The sequence below is a fragment of the Clarias gariepinus genome, chromosome 2 (assembly GCF_024256425.1).
Source record: "Clarias gariepinus isolate MV-2021 ecotype Netherlands chromosome 2, CGAR_prim_01v2, whole genome shotgun sequence".
NCBI lineage: Eukaryota > Metazoa > Chordata > Actinopteri > Siluriformes > Clariidae > Clarias > Clarias gariepinus.
Window position 1 is genome coordinate 38,565,279 of NC_071101.1, and position 22,646 is coordinate 38,587,924.

Below are 22,646 nucleotides of genomic sequence, written 5' to 3' on the forward strand. Positions count from 1 at the left end.
CCTCACACAGTCCAAAGACATGCAGATTAGGACAAATTGCGTTCCCCAAATGGTTGAATCTGTAGTGTGTGTGTGTGTGTGTGTGTGTGATGGATTGGCACATTTAGTGCCCTATGTCTTAAAGGATAGGCTCCAGGACCCTGTGACCCTGTACAGGATAAAGCAGTATTGTAGCTGAATGAATGAATGAATGAATGAATGAAGGGAACATTAATATCATAATTCTGACATTTTTATTTCTGGAAAAAAAAACAGTCTGAACTCAAACGAATAGTTTATGGTGGCCCTAATCCCCTTCCATAATAACAGACTCTGCAGTCCTTCTGATTCTGACACTGACTGACCCATCACTCACGCCTTCACAACGGAACGCTTCCTTCCAGACCACTGCTGAACAGAAGTGGGCGGGGTCTCCGAGAGCCAAACTTCCGGGTTTAAAAGCCGTTCTCGGTTCATGTGTACGCGGTCTTTTAGCCCTTTTAGAGAGGTCAATAACACCCTGTTTGTCCTGGGCGTGTTTTTGCAACATAACGGGTTAAAGTGGCTCAATACTTCCCCGTTTGCCTTTGGTTAAAGAACACGAAGTTACATTCTGATGCGGTTTATCCTACAGACTGTGTTCTGCCTAGCCTAGCCTAGCCTTGTTAGCTCTCAGGCTACACTACACTGCAGTAAATCAGTAACTGATTGTTTGGGTTATTTACGAGAGCGTTACTTTCAACAGGGGAGCGTAGATTATACAGTATACAGAAGGTAGGACGAGTTATATTTCTTTGGCAGTATTTAATGATAATTTACACAAGGGCACAGTGTTACTTGGGTGTTATCTATAGTGTAGATCTCTTATAAACTGTCCTGTTATGCCTGTTTTGTGAGCCAGTTATATGTTCACTTTACTAATAAAAAGTCAGTTAATCAACTTCACAGCCTGAGTCCATATTTAGCAGCGAATGGATGGAATTTTAGTATCTTAATTCTTTTAAAGACACTGATTTGGGCCATAATGTATATTAAACATAAGTAATATTTAGTTTTCTGAGTTTTGGGGCTTTATAATCTATAAGCCATAATCCTGGAAATGAAAAGAAATAAACACTTGTAATATATCAGTCTGTGTGCAATGAATCTATATATGAGTTTTACTTTTTAAATTAAATTACTGAAATAAATCATCTTTTAAATGATATTCTAATTTATTGAACGCACCTGTGGGTGTATATATAGTTATGATACCTTAATTTCAAAATATCATATTAAGTTTTTTTTACAGAGGCCAAAAATAAAAGTTCTAAAAATAAGTTCTATAATACTATAATATAATAGTCTATTGTTTAATGTAGCTATGACATTCTGAACATCACACTGAACATTCAGTTAAGTTTTATTCTGTAGTTTGAGACTCATTAAAGTCTTACACTGTGTCTGTGCTTTTTTTTTTTTTTTTTTACACTGCTCCACGTGCAGTCTGGTATTTTTCCTCCTTTTTTTTTGTAATTATTTATTCATTTATTTTTTTCATTTTGAAAATGCAGTGTCTTTCCCATATTCTCCCTACAGTGATTTCTCGATCTTCAGCTCCTCTGCTTTAAAGAGAAAGATGAGTATATCACGTCTTTGGAGATCTTACCAGGCGTTAATGACCAAAAAACCATGGACTGTGCAAATAATAACAGCTGGTAAGAATGGATCCAGCCCACTGGTTTACTCTTTATTCTACTGTTTGTTTGTTTGTTTTTTTCTACAGTACACACTACATTAACTCAAGTATGAATTTAGCTTTTTTTTGGCCTTGACATTAACCAAATCAAACTACATGGTTTATTTAATGATGCTTTTTTTTATAAGCAAGAGAGAGATTTGAAAACACAGAAGAAACTCACAGAGTTTAATAATTAATTTAATATAATTGAATTCATTATATTTCCATTTTTATTTTGTCATATGTCATAGTTACCAACATTTAAATCCAACCTGAATATAAAAAAAGTAATTAGGGTCAGTCTTGGTAAAAGTCTTTTTTTTCACAATTTGTTATCATAATTTTGTTTTTCAGGATGGATTAACTTTATTTATGCATTTGCTCCTCTCTGTCAGTAGATGGCAGTGAAAACTAAATCAGGATTCCCTGATAGAATGCTGTTTTCATTAACTTTGCCTAGATAGTATATAAGAAATCAATAATTCCTCTTACACATATTCTTGAATTTTAATTCCTTGGTTTATATCATTGGGTGACTTCTTTGTCTTTCGGCTGTTCCCTTTCAGGGGTCGCCACAGCGAATCATCTGCTTCCATCTAACCCTGTCCTCTGCATCCTCTTCTCTTACACCAACTAACTTTATGTCCTCTCTCACTGCATCCATAAATCTCCTCTTTGGTCTTTCTCTAGACCTCCTGCCTGGCAGTTCAAACCTCAGCATCCTTCTACCGATATATTCACCATCTCTCCTCTGAACACGTCCAAACCACCTCAATCTGGCCTCTCTGACTTTATCTCTAAAACATCTAACATGGGTTGTCCCTCTGATAAACTCATTCTTGATCCTATTTATCCTTGTCACTCCCAAGGAGAACCTCAACATCTTTAGCTCTGCTATCTCCAACTCTGCCTCCTGTCTTTTTAAGCTGTAGAGCATCGCTGGTCTCACCACTGTCCTGTACACCTTTCCTTTCATTCTCGCTGATACTCTTTTATCGCACAACATACCTGACACTTTTCTCCACCCATTCCAATCTACCTGTACACGCCTCTTTACCTCCTTTCCACACTCTCCGTTGCTCTGGACCGTTGACCCTAAGTACTTAAAGTCCTGCACCTTTCTAACCTATGCTCCCTGAAGCCTCACTGTTCCTCTTGGGTTCCTCTTATTCACACACATGTATTCCGGCTAAGAGCGTACCTCCACCTCTCCAAATTTTCCTCGACCTGTTCCCTGCTCTCGCTACAAAGCACAATGTCATCTGAAAACATCATAGTCATAATGCGTGACTAATATTATTAATATAAACTGTGATTTAATTATTTATAAGTTTTAAAGTTTTTTTGTCTGTGAATTAATCTAGAAAAGAAAAAAAAAGTCTTGATCCATACACACACACAATCTAATTTCTGAATAAAGCTGATTCACTTGCGTGTATTGTCCATCTTTCAGATCATGCTGCATTTACATGCAGTCACTTATTTACTTGTCAGCAATCCCAGATAACTTTTTTTTTCTTTTTAATAATTTTTAATTCACCAATCAGCGAACAGTTAGAGAATGATTCAGTTATACAACTCAACTGCTTCTCTTCTAAACAAGCTAATCAGTTTAATTGGTGGAGTCGGAGCAGTATGCAGATATTTTTGTGCCAAAAAAACCTGAGCATAATCTGAGCGTGTTTTGTGCTTGATTTTATTTTTGCTCTCTTGCGCCATCAAACTCTCATTCACGTCTCACTTAAACTGTATTTCAACTTTCTTTCCTGTGAGCTGAATTTGCTCAATTCCAGGCAATCAGAAGCTAGACGAGAGACAACACCAGCCAATCATTAGCTGGAGAGAGGCATAATCTGGTTCCCAATGCACATGTGTCAAACCATTACATTTTCTACCGTTGTGTTTATTATCACAAGCATTAGTTTATTACGGTTTTAGTTTTTTTTATGAGCATACAGTAAATGTCTCATACATGTGCATACACACACAGACACACATATGCTACTGCATGAACAAAGACAGGCATGTACAGCTTTAATAGGGATATAACTAACTTTAAACCTGAGGGATTGATTCTAGCTGTTACACAGTTGCGAACATACTTTTCATGTTCATCAGCTTTTTCTTTTAAGGGTTCTAAAATAGAATCTTTTTGTACAAGTAAGTTGACAGTTCTTTGTAGACAGCACATTTTTTGTTACTTGCAATTGCAGTAAGTGTATTTGGTTTAAATGAGAAAGGAAGAGAGAAGCAGAATCGTGTGAGAGAATCGTGATCTCAATTCCCATGGCGAAAAATCATGATTCACATTTTGGCAAGAATTATGCTTCCCTACTGTGTCTCAAAACACAGAAAAGCATGAGACTCGTGCATGCTTCAAGTACTTTGTCTTGTATAATGTTGTAGATTTTATTTTAGTAACCAATTAAGCAGTCCTGTTTGCAGTTATCATTATAACGGTGTGTGTGTTGGGGGTTAGAAAAACTCATCAGATATGGTGAAACTAGTTATATTTTAACTATGTTATCTGTAGTTTACAGCAAAAATCAATGCTATGCAAAGAGTACATGCAACGGGATTTTAAGTGTCACAAGTCTCATCAACTAAATTGTTACAAAGTTTTTGCTTTGTTCCATGTGGATCAGTTAGCATGCTGAGGTGAGGTGTTTGCCAGATTGATCATAGATAATTTTACCTAGAATGCAAAATGCGTCAGACATGGCCTCTAGCCAACAAAAGCATTTCTTCAAGGACAGGGAGTGGAGAAGGTTTTGCTGATTTCAGCAGTCTACCAAATCCCCTTCAGCTGGGTGCCATCCTCCTGATGAGAACGATTTATTCTGAGTATGTTGTCATCACTGGTGCATCATTTAAACGTGGCACAAATTTGTTTATATGGTTTAAAGTGTCCATGCTTTTCTTTTTTTTATATAGTTGGTCAATTTCACTCAAAGGTCAACATTACCATGAATAAAAAGTAGGCAAGATTCATGGGGTTCCTACCAAACCATACTAATGCTCTAAAATTCTACATCTGCTTATATGGAGTAAACGTTTTCTCATGTTTAACATAAATGTTTGATGTTGAGCATCAGAAACCAAATGAGGCAGGGAAACTATAAGGTAAGAGACAAAGAGGAAAAAATTGTGAAAATTAAAAATGTGATAAATGAATGAATAAATTCAATATTTATCAGAAGTATGTTCTGTATCTAGATAGTAGGGGACTAATTAAGACCAGATTGATTCTAACTGTTACACAGAGATATTAGCTGTTACACAGTTGTTTCTAGCTGTTATGCCTCTGTGCTATATATTAGTTATTTTTATTTATTATTGCTAACATACTTTTCATGTTCATCAGCTTTTTCTTTTAAGGGTTTTAAAATAGACCCTTTTTGTACAAGGGAGTTGAAAGTTCTTTGTAGACAGCACATATTTGTATACTTGCAATTGCAGTAAATGTATTTGGTTTAAAAGAAAGAGAGAGAGAAGCAGAATCGTGTAAGAGAATCGTGATCCCAATTCCCATGGTGCAAAAATCATGATTCACATTTTGGCAAGGATTATGGTTCCCTACTGTGCATGCCACATCCATAACAATTTATCATAAATCAGTTATTCAAGACAAGCATTTTTAAATCTTCCCCTTTGTATTCCAGTCTCTTTTATTGTTGCAAGTTTATAATAGACCACTCACAAATGTTTGTCCATTTAATATCACATCCATACTGCTGATAGAATTTTGTATTTTCACTATGCAAATGATTATATACTGATATTAAGCTGGTCCTTAATGTTTACCAATTCAAGTCCAAATATCACATCCATAACGCTGAAATCGGCCAGTTAATGGTAATGGATTTTTACTTAATTGAATGTATTCTACTTTACTTACAGTAGAAAAGTTTGCCCAAAAACAGATAATTCACGGTTTACAAACTTTCCTGTAGTGATGGGGGCAGGGGTTGTTAAATGGTTAAAACATTGATCAGGTGGTCACTGTTCAAACCCCAGTACCAGATCTACCACTGCTAGGGCCTTGAGCAACCTTCAGCTGCTCAGATATATAATGAAATAAATATAATTTGCGTTAAATGTAAGGTAATGATGACCAATGATGAAAACAACATAAGTCCAATCATCTTCACCTACTACCATTAGATATTCAAAATAACCTGGATCGACTGTTTGCAGAATAATATGAATAATATAATGTAATACTATGTATATAGGATGTACTATGTTCAGAGAAGCCCCCTGCTGATTGCTTACCAAACTTTTTTCTAGCGTGATCGTCAGCTCATTAATATCTATTAGGACAAGAGAGTGAGAGACACATGTCTGAATATTGTCTTCTTTATACTGTAACTGCCTTTTCTCCTCCTGTTCCTGCTCGCAAAATACATTGAATGGAGTAGGCCATCTTTAATAAGATAAGCCAGTAAATCAATGAACAGGGTTCCAGGCTTTTTTTACACTCTTATTCTGGATTATTAGTTCTTCTCTGCCATATAAAGAAAGGTTACATCACACAAGAGGTACTAAATTTACTCGCCAGGGTCTGCTTTTAAAACACGATGACCTTTGTAAACCATGACATTTGGTCAGGGACAATCCTATAAATATCAGGAAGGATCTGTCCTAGAGCTCCCCTTAATATTTGAGGTGTACTATTTTAATACCAACTAAATACATAAACACTGGCCATGGCCATTTTTACAGGTCCTATCACTAATTGAATAGTACTAAGAAAACTGACTTTATTTATGCTATTTGTAGAGAAACACCTTTGTAGATTATAAATCAAATAGTAGTTCTATTGTTTCAATTATTTAAGGTTCGGTATGCTAAATGAGACCTAAATATGGAATTACTGTAACTTTTTGCAAATTTTTCCCCATGTCTTATCAGCTCTGGTTGTGGGTGTGTTTCTGTAGACATTGTAATCATCAGGGATGGGAATCATCAGGGACCAGCTGATATAATATTATCATTTTTTATTTGATTTGTATTGTGATTTTGTTGGCATCACAATTTAATAAATATCCCGATCCAATATGAAGTACTGTGCAAAAATCTAAGGCACCATATTATATGCTGTACCAATTTTGTTATACAGTGGAACCTTGAATTACGAGTAACGCGGTTTATGAGTGTTCTGCAAGAAGAGCAAAGATTTTTAATAAATTTTGATTTGAAAAGCAGGCATTGTCTTGATTTACGAGCACTGAGTATCATGTATCACGCATACGCTTCTTGTTTTGACGCCGAGCATCACGTGATCACAACTGAGCCAACGTTTTTTCTCTTTCTTGCGCTCAGAATGGTGGGTAATCGTCTCACCTGCTTAGTGCTCGTCTCTTACTGGTATAATCACATGTGTACTGTTTACTATAACACTGTGACTACGTGTGTGTGCGTTTTATTTTGTGTTTGTAAGCGTGTTTGTACAGCGCGCGTGTGTACTTACTAACGGAATCACTGCTGTAAAGTAAAAAAAATAATAACCTGCACTTAAACCTTTGAAAAGAATCACGACAGAGCACAGTTTTTGTGTAAGGATTACTTATCTGTCACTTATCTGTCGGGATTTATTTTTACTTTTTTTTAAGTGTAAAATTTATTTTTTTGGGCTTGTATAATTTCAGTTTCCATGATTTCTTATTGGAAATTTAATTTTGGTTTACAAGTGTTTTGGAATACGAGCCTGCTTACTGGACGAATTATGCTCGTAATCCGAGGTTCCACTGTATATGTTTATCCTGTCTGCATAATTATGTACAAAAGCATTCAGTATGTATCTAGATGCAATAAATCCCACACTGTGCGATCAAAGCAGTCATGCATTGTGATAAGGCCTCTTCAGGCCTAGTTGTGATGGTTGGCCTTGTTGTTCTTCTGAGAAGTATATGCAGAAAATAGGAGAAAAGTTATCTAAGCATGCTTAATGTTGGGATAACAATAAAATACTTTTTGTGTAATATTTCTGGCAGATTCAATGCTTTACAGTGGGCAGATTTCCAATGGTAATGTGCAATAGGATTTAACAAATTTGAACAACATATTTATATCGCAGGGAAACAAGACACGGTTAAATGTGAAGCTGTATCAACTGAGTGCAAAGGTTCTGGTTACACTCAAGGTTTTTCCATGCCACTGTCACTTCCAGCTTGGCCATTAGGGACCAAATTTGAATGGACCCACCTTGTTTGCTAATGAATAAATTATTGATTTAATAAAACACAGTTTGTTAAATTTGTATTGTTTGTGTTCAGCTAATATGTAAAAGTATCACACTAACTTTTGAAGGTCCCTATGTTTTTGTGAACAGAAAGTGAAAAATCTAAGTTGAACTAATGTAATGACCATTTAAGGTGACTTAATAGCCTGATTTACTATCAGAATATCATTCCTTCATTCAGTAAGTGTTTTATCATGGTCTGTCCTGGTCGGTGTCACAATAAATCTGAAACTCATCCTGGTAAAGAAAGGGGAAAGGCATGATTTTACCATACACCTCTTGGCAGTTTAATGTAGTTAAGCTGCCTGCTTCAATAGGAGGATGCAACATTAAAGTGCAAAACAGTCAGTAAACTATACTTTAGATAAATCCAGGAAATTTGGAGCTGTGAGACAGCAACACCTTAAAAGATCCAAAAATTTGTTGTTCAAGTCTCTCTCTCTCTCTCTCTCTTTCTCTTTTTTTCTCTCACTCCCTCTCTCTCCTTCTCTCTCTGTTGTCCTACAGGCTCTCTGATGGGGGTGGGGGATATCATCTCCCAGCAGCTGATTGAGAGACGTGGCTTGAAAAATCACAGCATTAAACGCACAACCAAGATGATGAGCATTGGCTTCTTATTTGTTGCAAGTCTATTTATCTATACATATATCAATCTTACAGGAAAGTACTGTATTTTAGAAAAATACTGCCAGATTTAAAGTAAAAACATTATGGAAATGCTGTTTTTTTCTTTTTAGGTTTGTTTAAACTACACACTGTAATCATTATATAAAAATGCAGTATGTCATTACCAGTGCTGTGAATTGAAGGCAGTTAAGGTTTACGTTAAATGAGCAGTCGACTGTGTGTGAGTGTTTATATACAATGATCACCAGCACACTGGTGACAGAATCATGGGCACCTATGCTTCATCCATGCCAATGGTACAGTATAGTGTGTGTAGTGTGTAGACTGGTGTGCATTTAAATAAATATTTTGTCTACTACAGGGACCAGTTATTGGTGGATGGTACAGAGTACTAGACAGACTTGTCATTGGGACAACCAAAACTACTGCATTAAAGAAAATGCTAATTGACCAGGTACAATCTCTATTATGTCTACATGTATATTCACGGCACAACTGCATCGAGGCCAATCTGTTTATATTTATATTACAAGCAGCTTTGCACAGTTAGAAATTTGGTAAATGTAACTATTGATGGTTCATATTCTTAATTGCAAGTGACTCACATTTGTTCTGTACCCCAAAATGTCTTACAAATGACGGGTGTGTTCTCCCCAATGCATAGTTTTCACAGCAACATTCCAAGTCATGTTTGTTGGGCAACTACCCAAAAGAATAAGTCACATGTCCTTATTGCGTGTTCCTTGTTATTGTTCATTCTTGATAGTTTGGGTATTTAGGTTTTTTGTAATGATTTAAATTGAATGGTTTGAAGACCCACAACAGTCAGAAGTCCTGATTATTCCAAGTGAATTGGATTAACAAGAAGGACACCACTATAACATGACCATACCTATTCAGTTATTCTGCATGTTAATGCAGAATAAAATGTTTGTATGCCAGTAAAGTATTTTTTATAAAAAAAAAACTGCAATGAATGAATTATTAGTTTCCTAATCTTTCTGTTGTAACTGCTGCTGTTGCTCTATTGTTGGCTTGCTGGACTGCAACTGCATAGCTATGAAATCTATTTGAACTGTTTTTAGAGCTTAAAAAATCTTTTTATCAAGACATTCTATGAAAATCTAAATTTTCATCAAAAAAATATATTTACTGCAATATATTGTGGTTGAAATGATTATAAGTGTAAACACACACTATAAAGGACCGAAAGTATGTGAACGAATGGAATATTATTTGGTCTGAAGTCTAAAACTATAGACATCACTTTTTTTTTCTGATGATGGTCTGCTAGTTCTTCGCAGCTGCCAACATTAGTGGCTGACTTTTTTGGATTAAAGTATTGTGTGCTTTTGATTTGGCTCACAGTCCATTTGCACTGTAAAGCCTCATCCACTGATGCTTAAAGCATTTGATTGTGTTTTAGTAGACATCAGAACCGCTGGTCATCCCACTGGTTTTGACACAGTTATATTGTAAATAAACCCCACCTGTGGTTGCATTGAAATAATAACTGAATAATCTGCAATTTACCATCAAGCGTTTAAGTAGCCTTTTATTTGCTTACCTTTGGTTTCTTTAGGGTGTAAGGTAGTGCTATTATTTTAACATTGTTGATTTGTATGTTAATAACTCAAATTAGAAGTGAAGGTCTGCTGACTTTAATATTTAATTTCCTTTATGCTGAGTTAAACAGCAAAAATCATATGTATGTCAAATTATTATGTCCAATTATTTGTGGACCTGACTATACTTCTCTCTTTACAGGTGTGCTTTGCGCCCTGCTTTCTTGGAACATTCTTAGTAATCTGTGGAACTCTCAATGGGCTCACTGTGGAAGAGAATGTAGCTAAGCTAAAGAGGGTCAGTGTGGAACTTGTCCAGTTGGTCTATACCAGTTAAATTTATTACAGTTTCTAAGATTATATAAATACATTTATATGTTATCTTTTTTTATTCATACCGGTCAAAAGTTTGGACACATCATCTAATTCAAAGTTTTTTTCTTAAATTTTTTATTGTGTTTAACATTGTATATAAATACTGAAGACACTGAAATTATTAGAAATATGGAATTATATAGTTAAAAATGGGTTAAACCACTCAGAATATGCTGACGGCTTTGTACACTGTTGGCCTTTTTTTAGTCAGCCTCATGAGTTAATGACCTGGAATGGTTTCCCAACAATCTTGAAGGAGTTTCCAGAGGTGTTGAATACTTTTTGGCTGCTTCTTTTTTTGACTCGTTGATCCAATTCATCCCAAACGATCAACAATCATTTAGATGGGGTGACTGTGGGACCAAATTATTCAGATGCAGCACTCTCCTTCTTGTACAAATAGCTCTAACATAACCTAGAGGTGTGTTTGAGGTTATTGTCATGTTAGAAAACAAATGATAGTCCCACTAAGTACAAAACAGATGAGATGGCATGTCACTGCAAAATACTTTGGTAGACGTTCTGGTTAATTGTGCCCTCAATTTTGAATTTTGAAGTGACTAACAAATTAACCAGCATCTCCACACCAGTACACTTTCTCCTTTATGCTTCACAGTGAGAACCACACATTCAGAAAGTGTCTGTTCATCCTCTCTACTTTAAACAAAGATTAACTGAAAACAATTAACTGAAAACTGTTTCAGGCCTGACAAACCTGCTAAGAAAATGCCATGAGTATGCCAACTGTCAACAACGCTAAATGTAGCTACCTTGAACAATCAAAAAATCTAAAGCATATTCTGGGTTGTTTATACACTTTTTTTCTTTACTGCAAATTCACATACATTCCTTTGTTTCATAAGTTTGTTGTCTCCAGTATTAATGTAAAATGTTAAAAGTAATTGTAAAAAATAAAGGAAAAACACTGAAGGAGGAGATGTGTCCAAACTTTTGATTGGATGGATAGATGGATATTTTAAAAAATATCATCTTTATATTACACACGTTTGTAGCCTACATTACGTTTGTAGCTTGCTTGCAGGAAGAAAGATCCAGCCTTTTAAACAGCACTTATGTTTAGTATTCTAAAAGTGGGAATGATCATGTTTGTGCTACATCCATAAATAACATTTGCCATCATTCATCTACTGTGTACGCAAATTTGCATACATATGTTTCTCTCCAGTTTTTATTGTACGTGATAGTAGTAGAACAATGTAATTGTTGGCACACTGATTATTTGAGGCTTATTTAACTTTTTTTTAAACCTTATTAGTATAATGGACAGCATAAATTCTCATTTCAGTGCCTAAAGATCTATCGCTATTGAAAGATTGATTGAGAGATGTCTTGCTTAGTTCATGCACCTTAACACATGGAAAGTGTTTTGAGGCTGCTCTTTGCTGAGAGTGATATGTTGCTCATCAGTGTCATTAAAATTTCCACATCTGGAAGTGTAATTTGCTTAAAAACATGAATTTATACACAAGTGTTACGTGTTGCTGTGGTCCACTTAATATGTCCACCCTTGTGGGACTAAATTGCTCTGACATTACACTCAGTAAATGAAACTTGATTTATCTCACCTGATGTTTTTTTACAACACATGTTTAGATGTCGACATAAAAAAATGAAATAATATTTTATTTTATACAACCAGTCTTTCACAGTTGACCTTTAAAAAATCTATTTCAAATAAAAGCCCTCTGTTGTAAAGGAGGGAGTTTTTATAAGGCACTTAATGAGGCAGTGGTTGCTGTCAAACATTTGGGAAACATGAATTAGATTTATTATAACATAAGTTTAAAAAAAGGTTTAAAAAAGGTATATTCAGTACCTCTAATACATATACTATTAAATAACACTTTTTTGTTTTGCACTCCTATTAGGACTATATGGATGCCTTGATCACCAATTACTATGTGAGTAAAATATATTTTAAAAATTGTGTATATATTTTTCTTACAATTAGCTTCAGTATTATTGCCATCTTTGGTAAAGGTGAATAAATTATTTAAAAGTTTAAGGCAGCCTGGGAAACCATGATTTCGACATCTGCCTTCTTCTACATTTGACAGCAGGCATCAAATCTACTTTAGAAAGTTTGTGAATCTGTTACAGAAGTGCCAGAAGGGGCTTTCCATTAGCCTTTTGAGTCACATGTTCTTATAGTTTTTTTTTGTTGTGTTTTCTCATGCTTACTCTACCTTACTTTTGATCACAGTTCCAATGGGGACAGGATTAGGGATCGATGTTGACTCGTCTTTAATCCATGATCAGAAGTAGTGACAGGCTCGACACAGAATCTGTGTGAAGTGAAAGAACCCCAATGACATACCTGCGACAGTTAATTAGTGCTAAAGCTGTAGCATCACAAAAAATAAACTGGAAGACCAGCTGGGATTGGGACTGATCAGCAGGGCTAGGCTTCTGTTTTTGAAGTAATGCGCAATATAAAGCACTGTGTTGATTTTAGCATCATCCAGAGATGCAGGAAGTAAAAATAAACTTTTTTTTATCTGTGATTGATCACCAGAGCTCTAAAAATAAGAGCCAGTCCTAAATGCCTGACTGGGCTCTCAGGCAAGGGGCGGCATCATACCTCTTTCTCCCCTATCAATCACATTGGCACTAGCCAATCATGGGCATCAGAGTGTTACGCCATCCTCAGATATAGCAACAGTTCGAAAAAGATGCAGTTGCTTGGCTTTATGTGTTTCAGAGGAAAAGTGATAGCCTTTGCCTTTTCTGTTTGGAAGCTGTTAGTGGTTGAGAATTGGCTACAGTTAAATTAGATTGGAAAAATGGGGACAGATGTTAATCTAAAATCTCATGGTACTTAAAGCATGATAGTGTATAGTCTAACATGCATTTCATGGTATTTAGAGGATAAACAGACCCACATCATCATAAAATTTTCCAACCTGGGAATAAGATTATTTTCTATATAGCCCTATTTTCATCTTTTCGTCCAATTTGTTTATAAAATTTGGTTATAGTCAAAGTTACATGATAGAAAAGGCTTTCTTTTGGCACACCTTCTAAACCAGAGGTGTCACTGGATCTAGACTCTTTTGCCTGGTTGGAATTAATATTTGTTTGACACCCCTGGACTAAACAAACCCTTGATATGGATGATGCACTTGGTAAGACCAAAATGTCTCTGCCTTTTGCAAATCTCCAATCTCCAATTTTTTACATTTTGATAAACATTTATTTTCCAAAATTACTTCTTCTTTACAATTTTTTAAAAGTATTCTGCTTTTTTCATTGTGAGACCAAGAAAAATACCCACAAAGATGTTTTTCATCTTTACCAAAGGTGACAAAGACCTCCAAAGACAAACCTTTAAATTCTAAAATCTATTGTATACGATGATCTAACACAAAACTCATAATTCTGTTTTATTAGAATTTAATGTAATCAAAACGCAGGTAATATGTTTAGATTTCATTTACAGGTGTAATATTTTGAGGAAAGACCCAATAGAAAAGGTTTACTGAAGTTTTTGCTCTTAGCACAGTTATTTTTTTATATAATTTATAAAGTACATTTATATCCATGCATCAATTGCATTTTATTTAAAGCAATTCAGTATTTGTCATGTTCCTCTTTTTCTGGCAGTTGTGGCCTGCTGTTCAGATTGCCAATTTTTATTTCATTCCGCTCCATCACAGGTAAAATTATTTATTTTCTCAATTTTAGATCAGTTTAATAATCTTGTATCTTGCATTTTTAAAGCATCATACATTTACTTTTAGATTTCACATATTATAAATGTCACTATTTGCAGATTGGCTGTTGTGCAGGTTGTTGCTGTGGCCTGGAATTCCTACCTCTCATGGAAAGCCAATAAAATGTAGTAAAATATTGCCCCACTCGTCACAGATTTACAAGGAAATTTACTATTAACACAAATCAACTTTAAAAAAAAAAAAAAAAGGATAAACTGAAACTTGACCAAGTTGTTATTTATATACATACAGTATTATTATTATAACACTAACTCACCATATGGCTAACTGGAACTTATGTTAGTTTAATGTAGTTAATTTCTGTGAAAGGTGGCTCAATGGCCCTGCAAACACTTTATATGACTTAATCTTTGGAATGCATTTTTCTACAGATTGAAGGTTTGAGAAATTTGGCCCCACTTGCATTGTACATAATTCGTTGGGAAACTTATGCTCGGTGTGTGGAGTGGAAGAGCATATATTTACCATCTGGCTGAAGAGTTGTGCTGATTCATAATCAGCTGGTTTAGTTAATAGATTGGACTTGTTTTTTGACTTTATGCTCAGCCAGATCCAGCATGTTTTCATACTTTTGGAATATATTCCAAATGATGAGAACAAGCAGTGTATACTGCTTGTTCTTATAATTTTTCAACAAAATCATCTGACTTTGTAAATGTTCTTTAAAACGACACGAGCATTGATTATGTGAACATATCCTGTCATTCTATTTGCCATTCCATGTTTTCTGCTAGGGAAATCTCTGTCTAGACTTAATTTTACTTTAACATTACACACATACAAAGGTTTTTTTCAGAGCACAAATAAAAATATATGACATGTATTAATTAAGTGTTTGTGGTTTTGTCTTTAACCTCAAATGATTCACCCTAACACAATGTGGGGTTTATTTATGGCATTTCTTTTATTATTATTATATCTTTCACATTGTTATGCTGACAATGTTATATTTTACCCAGTTTTGTAAATTGCAGTTGCCTGGTAGGGTTCACATATGCCTTAGCTGAAAAAAAAATATTCCAGAAAAAGTTTCCAAAACCCCATTTTATTTTATTTTTGGTTGAGAAATATAAAGGAATGCTGTAAATACATATCTTGTTTTAATGCCATATTTTTAAAATTATATTTGGGACATTTGTTCATTATTATTCTAGTTTCCTTTATGTTGGTCCAATCTCTATTAAGGAGAGTAATTATAACTTCTAACATCCAGAAATCACTGCTTGGTTATGTCATACTGAGGTAATCTTATAATATACATTATACAACAAGAATCTAATTGGACATGAGGCATGCCACGAGTGCTGATATAAAGCACAACAGCGCTGGGACTTTAACTATATGTATCACTCCTTGTCACAGGCATTCTAAAAGTTGTTAATTACACTAACTTTTAGACTTCAGCATGGGTCAAAGTAGGCCAGTACAGTCTGCAATACTGACGAGAGAGAGAGAGAGAGAGAGCAGCTGCCCACATTCAAAAACAGTCACAGAAGCACATCCAATGAGAAAACACATCTAATAGTTATGTCATCACAAACATATAAGTGCTTGTAAAAACAAATGTCTGGAATTACCTCCACAAAGCTAGCTAGCTTCTAACACATGGCTGAACCCCAAATCCCTCTCTAACCTCTGGTCAACTGTACTACTTGGTGTGTGGGACAATTGATTGCTACACTAGCTTTCCAAGGAATTCTAGTTAAGATTCAACCCAGAAATCCAGGTAAGGTATAAGGGCAAAATAAAAGATAAAAAAAACAGAAAAAAAACAAAAAAGAACATCCCGAGAGCATTTAAGTTTTTATTTTTAGTTTCCAGACCCCCGTCCGTTCTCAGACGGCAGTTTCTAATTAATAATCCCACATTATCTCCAAACGGAAAGGTCTTCCCGTGCGTATCATAAGCACTCTCACATACTTCTATTTCATTGTCCCCCTCTAAAGCCCTGAGTTAGGGCTCTCGTTATACTATAACAAGCCAGAATCAAACCCTGGACCCTGAAGCTGTGAGGTGACACTATGACCATGTTGCACTACACTGGAGCCAAAATAATATAACCTTCAAATAATGTCTTAATTTATTGATTGTGTGTTTGCTGTAATTAGAAATTTAAAAGAAGAAAGTTTGATCTGAGATTTAAATAATGTTTCTTGCACTTCGATTCAAATCAGCTTTACAAGTAATACAGATATTGAATAAAAATTTTAATTGATTCCTGCATAGTGAGAGACAACAATGTGATGGGAAAAAACTACCTGAGATAAAAAGAAGAAATTGTGAGAGAAACCAGCCTCAGAAGAAACTCATCCTCAACTGGGTGATGCTGGGGAGTGTAATTATTAATTGTTACTTCTTTAAGAAGCTGCGGTACATATCAGGACCATGGCCAGCTCTCACTGTGCGCGTGCGTCTGTGTGTGTGTTTGAGTCTCTCTCTCTTTCTCAATCTCTCTCTCACTCACTCACTCACTCAAACACACACAGCTTAAACTCAGACAGCCATAGACAAATAACAAAGTAGGAAGCTGCTCACCCCCGGCACAGACTTAACATCTGATCATAAGATAAATTGTGTGAGCATCTAGATGTGCAATTGTTTTCTTCTGGACACTTCTTCGTCTGTGTGCGTGTTTTTAGATTGTTGATGTGCGTAAGATTCACACTTTGATCGGACTGGCCAATTATCACTCCAGGGCTTGCCTTCTTTACAGGCAGTTTATACACTGGGATTGACGTCAGTGGAGCTTTACTGGATGTATATAACCATGGCATTGGAGCTGCTCCTGTGCCAAAGCCACTGGAAAGGATTCGTTTACTTTCATCCCAACCTTTATCCACCTTGTTTTTTTAGAAGTTTGGAAGCAGAAATACATTAAAGAAGTTGTCTTTTGACTTCTTGTTCAAGACTCAAAACTTCAGGTTTGTGCACATTATGGCTTTTTCTGGTTCATGGAATTTGTATGTTTATTTGAATGTTCTTTATTTATATAGTTTAGTAAACTCTATCATACCACTTTTCTTTCTACACTACCAGACAAAAGTTTGGACACGCCTTCTAATTCTGTGTTTTTTCCTGATTTTAATCTCTTTCTACATTGTAGAACAACACTGAGGGCAATAATTTATTTCGAACAGTTAATATTGAGATGCTACTTATGCTCTGTAAAGCCTTTATAATGTCTCTGATTTGAGGTGCTGTTAATTGGTGATTTTTAAGGAACTTCTCTGCAACAGAGGTGAGTTTTTTGGTCTTGCTTTCCTGGGATGATCTTGAGGAGAGCCAGATTGATGGGTTTTGTAAATTTGCACTTGACATATACAGTTCTTGCAACAACAACAAAAAAATGTTCCCGTACAGCATAACTTCATTTCCTAAAATAACAACCAACTGTTTTTTTTTTTTTGTCAAAAAACATTTGTTATTTCACAGTTTTGTTATTTCCAGTATTGTTCTAGAAATGTAGAAAATCCATCTTGTGTCCAAACCTTTGAATGGTGCTGTAGGGAAGTCCTAGTCCATGTCCATAGTTTATGCATATACATAAATATTTCATTACAGCGAACATGCACCTGATTTAGATTTCGGCTCTTGTGTCTCTTAAATACAGGGAGTGTCTGCTCTGTCCAGCATGAAGCCTGTCCCCTCTTTCTTGCTAATAGCGGCTGTCTTACTATCCACTCTCATTCCTCCGAGTATATGTAGACCACTGGATTTAAGCCTCTCTGATTACCGCGACGAAACCAAGAACATGCTGGATGAAGCTTTGCTTAGGGCGGGAAAGTTCCTCAGCAGCGGAAACGGTCGAGGGCATGCGCTAAGACACGTCTCGACTTTCCCCGTCCCGAACAGTTTGGAGGAGCTTGTCAGTTTCACCAAGAGGAATGACGATCCGCCCATATCGATCGATCTCACATTTCATCTGTTGCGCAATATGATCGAAATGGCGCAGCTTGAGAATCAGAGGGAACAGGCAGAACTGAACCGCAAATATCTGAATGAAGTGGGGAAGTGAAAAAAAAAGAAGAAGAAAAAAACTCGAACAAGAAAACCAGCTCCACTCAGACCTCAGTTTTGCTTACTTTAAGTGCTTACTAAACTACAATATTATACTTCTACCAGGAATGAAACATGACTTAACTGCGCTCAGTGCAGTGGCTGAACACGACTAATGGGGGGAAACACAACAGAACGGGGAACTGATCTAACACACGAATATCCACGGATAGCATATGCAACATCCCAATATTGTAAATGAATGAAATAAATTTCAGTCGATAAGCCCTTATGTTTGCTTGATTTATTGCTTCTTCATAGTTTGTGTCTTATTCATATTCAGGATATAATAGCTTAGAAATCTTTATGAATAGGCTAATGTTGTTCTGGAGATACTCCTGATGATATCACTAATGAAAGTAGTCTCATTTTATTATTTCATGTATGAAAATAACAGTTGACAGAACCAGAGATACAGCAAGCTTTTATTACAACTGAAGCTTACACAGGCTAGTTAATGTCAAGGCCAACACAAACACATTCACACTCACCTCACCTATCTATAAAAATCTGTAAAAAAAAATAAAAATAAAAAAATAACTATTTAAAAATAGATATTTTTGTGTTTAAAATATATTACCAAACATTTACATCCACTATAACAAACACCTTTAAGAGTTAAATTTTTTTGCCTTTTTTCCCCTCTTCATCTTAAATGTGTTCATCTTATGACCCCAGCACCAGACATGATAAAGTTCATAATCTTTTTAAAGTATTGGTCTGTAAAACAAACAGAACAGTGTGGAAAAGTCAAGGGAACATGCCAATGTCCTTTAATGAGATGCAGTGTCTAATAAAAACACATGGCTCACAAATGCACCAAACCAAACCCTGATTAAGAGCAAAAATGGGAAAAAGAGACATCCATTTGGGAGTGAAAGAGAAGGTTGTACTACAGACTAACTTTATCACAGTGAATACGGTATAGCTTTTTCTAAGTATATAACATGGTGATTGCACACCATCCAAATTGCATTATGTCTTCTTATTTTACTGAATGTATCATGGGTGTTAAGTGATGCATTCTTGTACTCCATTGAAGTTGGTGAACGGAGTGCAAACTTCCATTTCCTTAGCTTCACCACCTTCAAAAAATCTATTTATTTTACTCACAGCAGCCAGTGCTTTTCACAGCTTGCAGGTCTGCTGTACTGATCATGTGACAAAAAGAAGCAATGCGGTTGGATTGGGAGAACATGTTGGCTTTTGGTCGAAAATGTGGACACTACGTGTCATGTTTTGTATAAAATAGGGAAGATCAAAGCTTCTAAAATAAGGTTATATAGCAGTTTTAGTGCTTTACACACTAAGGGAAATTCGGGAACACCAATTAGCCTAAGATGCATGGTTTTGGACTATGGGAGGAAACTGGAGTACGCGGAGGAAACCAAATCAGCATGGGGAGAACATGCAAACTTCAAACCTGGGAATCTAACCTGGCCGGAAATCGAACCCGAACCCTGGAGGTGCAATGTGACAGTGCACATAAACTAAGCCACCATGCTGCTTGGAAAAAAATCTTCTAGTAAAAAATAAATAAATAAATAAATAAATAAATAAATAATAATAATAATAATAATAATAATAATAATAAATACAAAAATAAATTTAAAAAAAATAAATGAACAAATGACATTGTAACAAATGACAACAAAATTGTTCTGTGTCCAGCCAGATATGGTTGCAGGTATTAGGATATACATTAAGTATAGAGATGTAACGCTCCACCTACTGTATAATAAGTTCAAATTGTTTGGTGATGCTGCCCATTGAACTAGTAGATTTACATGGTAAGTAAATGTACTGTAGGACAAACTCTTTAAAGAAAACCTAAATGATTTGATTTGATTGCCCTTTTACATATAAATAGCTACTACCCTTTTTAAACATTATAAAGTATAACAGAATGAAACAAAAAGGTTGATTTGTAGAAGATCTGTGTATACTGTACCTTATGCAATAGTCATTGGATTTAAACCCAGGAGAATAAGACTGCAAGTTTATGAAAGAAATGTCACTAGGGAAACAATTATGAATGGTGGTCAATTAAACGCTTGATGTTGCAAAACAGAGAGTGAAAGTGTGAAGAGGCCTTGGGGGATTGGGACTGAACAGCTGTGTAGCCATAAGAATATCACTTAACAATACTAATTAGAAGAAAATATTACAATTTGCTAGGTATCATAAAGACTGGATTTTGGAGCAATTGCAAAAGGTCATCTGGACTGATGGGTCCGGATTGACCCTATTCCGGAGGGGAAGAAGCGAAGTGCATGAAGTGATGCACACATACATTAATTTTTATTATTATTATTTTACCAGAATTGGACATTTAAATTGGACATTATGATGGACTTCAGGACTCATAAAGCTGTGCGCAATTGCAGTTTACTATAAATAAACCAATTCTACAGTAATGTCATAATATAGCTGTGTGTGGAGCAAAAATAAAACTTAATGAACTAGCTATGTTCATGCTGGGATTTGTCCTAAATCACTGCTATCATAGTTAAACTTAGTCTAAAAGAATGCAAGTTAAACTGCAAGTGAGTTTTCTATTTTATAATACAGCTGTCAAGCACAAACACGAAACCATGGTAGGAAGGGGTTGGGACTGATACCCCGCATTATACGTACTCCTAGCTGACCAAGTTGCACTCATTTATTTGCGTTTGCAATTCGTGACTCACCAAACAAGTGAAAAGGTCACTGTAGACACCTGTGAAGTTGAAAGCTGGCCTATCGCCAAAGCATTTGGGAGACATCCACTTGGACTCTATTTTGGGTCCAGTTAACATATCATTATATCATAGCTGACAAGCTAAGTGGAACTTTCTTAGCAGGAGCAATCACAATTAAGAAGCTTCGCTCACTTGTGCAAATTGAGCTTCAGTGAAGCAATCGCACATAACACACTGGCATATGGTGTCCTCTATGTATGTTAATTCTTCATGGTGAGAGATGCCAAAATCATTAATCATTGTTTATCCCTTGTCTGCTGGCTGGTGAGAATAAGACAGAGTAAGTAACACCTTGCTGGAAAACAAATACTCACGTAAACTGTGCACACAGATTAGCAAAAGGGACAAACTGTGATTTAAACTCCAGAGGGAGGGATGCATCCTGACTCAAGGTCAGCTGTTTGATGAGAAGACTTTTAATTGCTAGACTGTTTACAAGGATCAATTTAACATTTTAGCACTGAACCATGTGAGTCTGTGTGTAAGAATGCTTTTAGACACATTTCAGGGCACTATAATAAAATATAAGAAATTCTGGATTTTAGGACTATTTGTCTACTCTTCAAGATATTTTACTTGCACCTTCAGGGCACAGGATCGATTCCCATCTGTGTGTGCAGGGAGTTTACATGTTCTCCCCGTGCTTGGTGGGTTTCCTCCGGGCACTCCGGTTTCCTCCCACAGTCCAAAGACATGCAGATTAGGCTAATTCGCATTCCCAAATTGCCCGTATTGTGTAAATGAGCGTGTGTGTGTGTGTGTGTGTGTGTGTGTGTGTCCTGCAATGGATTGCTACCCTGTCCAGGGTGTGCCCTGCCTCATGCCCTAAGTCTCCTGGGATAGGCCCTAGGCCCCCGCGACCCTAAATACAAGAGAAAGCGGTATAGAAAGCGAGTAAGCATTACAGTCAGGCAGATAATTTTGCTAATAAAAATGTTTATTGAACATCCTAATATTAAAACAAACATGCATTCATGGGTCTTTAAGGGCTCAGTGGACAAGCCTTTTAGTTTTAAAACAGTTGCCTTCAGTTGGTCTTGTTTAATTAATCTGAGGTGTCATGTGCAAACTTGAGTTTTTCTTTTATGCTATACATGGTACATCGGTATACAAGTGCCCTGATTTTCACTTTAAGAACTAAAATTTTGCAAGAAATTTGCCTCGGCATGCGAAGCTTTTCGGCAAACGAGTGACCGAACACCAGCTTACGCCTACATTGTGAGTGTGTCCAGATGGTGCCTATGCTGCGCATAGACACGCATAAGTTGCACGTATGTCCAGGAGCTGTTCAAAACTTGTTTGCGTCAATGGAAAGCAGTGCAGCAAGTGTCTCAGTTGCCCCACCCTCCCTCAGATCCTCATTTTATTCCTGAAGACGTCTAACACCACTATGTTTACATTGTCAAAATTCACCTGTATCCCAAGTCATTCCTCATAGACACACACACACACAGATGAATGAAGGTATGATAAGTGATGTCATTTTATTTATATGCTTTTGCACAATGTTCTGCTGTATTTACAATTAAGAGAGCAAAATATTAAAAAACAAGTGTATCAGTAAAACAGTGAAATATGTACGAA

At 35.9% G+C, this 22,646-nt stretch overlaps 2 protein-coding genes across 3 annotated transcripts; both read left to right on the top strand.

Moving 5' to 3' along the window:
- Positions 1-414: 414 nt before the first annotated feature.
- Positions 415-15,092, top strand: mpv17 (mitochondrial inner membrane protein MPV17). Of its 2 annotated transcripts, none has more exons than XM_053514462.1 (8): positions 415-458; positions 1,558-1,676; positions 8,451-8,566; positions 8,932-9,024; positions 10,338-10,433; positions 12,400-12,432; positions 14,135-14,187; positions 14,304-15,092. In XM_053514462.1, exons 2-8 carry the CDS (start codon positions 1,598-1,600, stop codon positions 14,371-14,373), a joined length of 540 nt encoding a protein of 179 aa, XP_053370437.1. In that variant the 5' UTR covers positions 415-458; positions 1,558-1,597; the 3' UTR covers positions 14,374-15,092. The 2 variants fall into 2 exon arrangements, with proteins under 2 accessions (XP_053370437.1, XP_053370430.1); XM_053514455.1 differs by having other exon boundaries at positions 421-753.
- Positions 15,093-17,075: 1,983 nt separating this feature from the next.
- On the top strand, positions 17,076-18,466 carry uts1 (urotensin 1). The gene is made up of 2 exons (XM_053490484.1): positions 17,076-17,186; positions 17,876-18,466. The coding sequence occupies exon 2, from the start codon at positions 17,897-17,899 to the stop codon at positions 18,278-18,280; it is 384 nt and encodes a 127-aa protein (XP_053346459.1). The 5' UTR covers positions 17,076-17,186; positions 17,876-17,896; the 3' UTR covers positions 18,281-18,466.
- Positions 18,467-22,646: the final 4,180 nt, after the last annotated feature.

What these genes read in the sequence shown, in the direction of transcription:
- mpv17 (XM_053514462.1), top strand. Translation starts at nt 1,598, where the DNA reads ATGAGTATATCACGTCTTTGGAGATCTTACCAGGCGTTAATGACCAAA. An exon ending in TGTGCAAATAATAACAGCTG is followed by an intron (nt 1,677 to 8,450) that starts GTAAGAATGGAT and finishes GTTGTCCTACAG; the next exon opens with GCTCTCTGATGGGGGTGGGG. An exon ending in ATGTAGCTAAGCTAAAGAGG is followed by an intron (nt 10,434 to 12,399) that starts GTCAGTGTGGAA and finishes CACTCCTATTAG; the next exon opens with GACTATATGGATGCCTTGAT.
- uts1 (XM_053490484.1), top strand. Translation starts at nt 17,897, where the DNA reads ATGAAGCCTGTCCCCTCTTTCTTGCTAATAGCGGCTGTCTTACTATCC.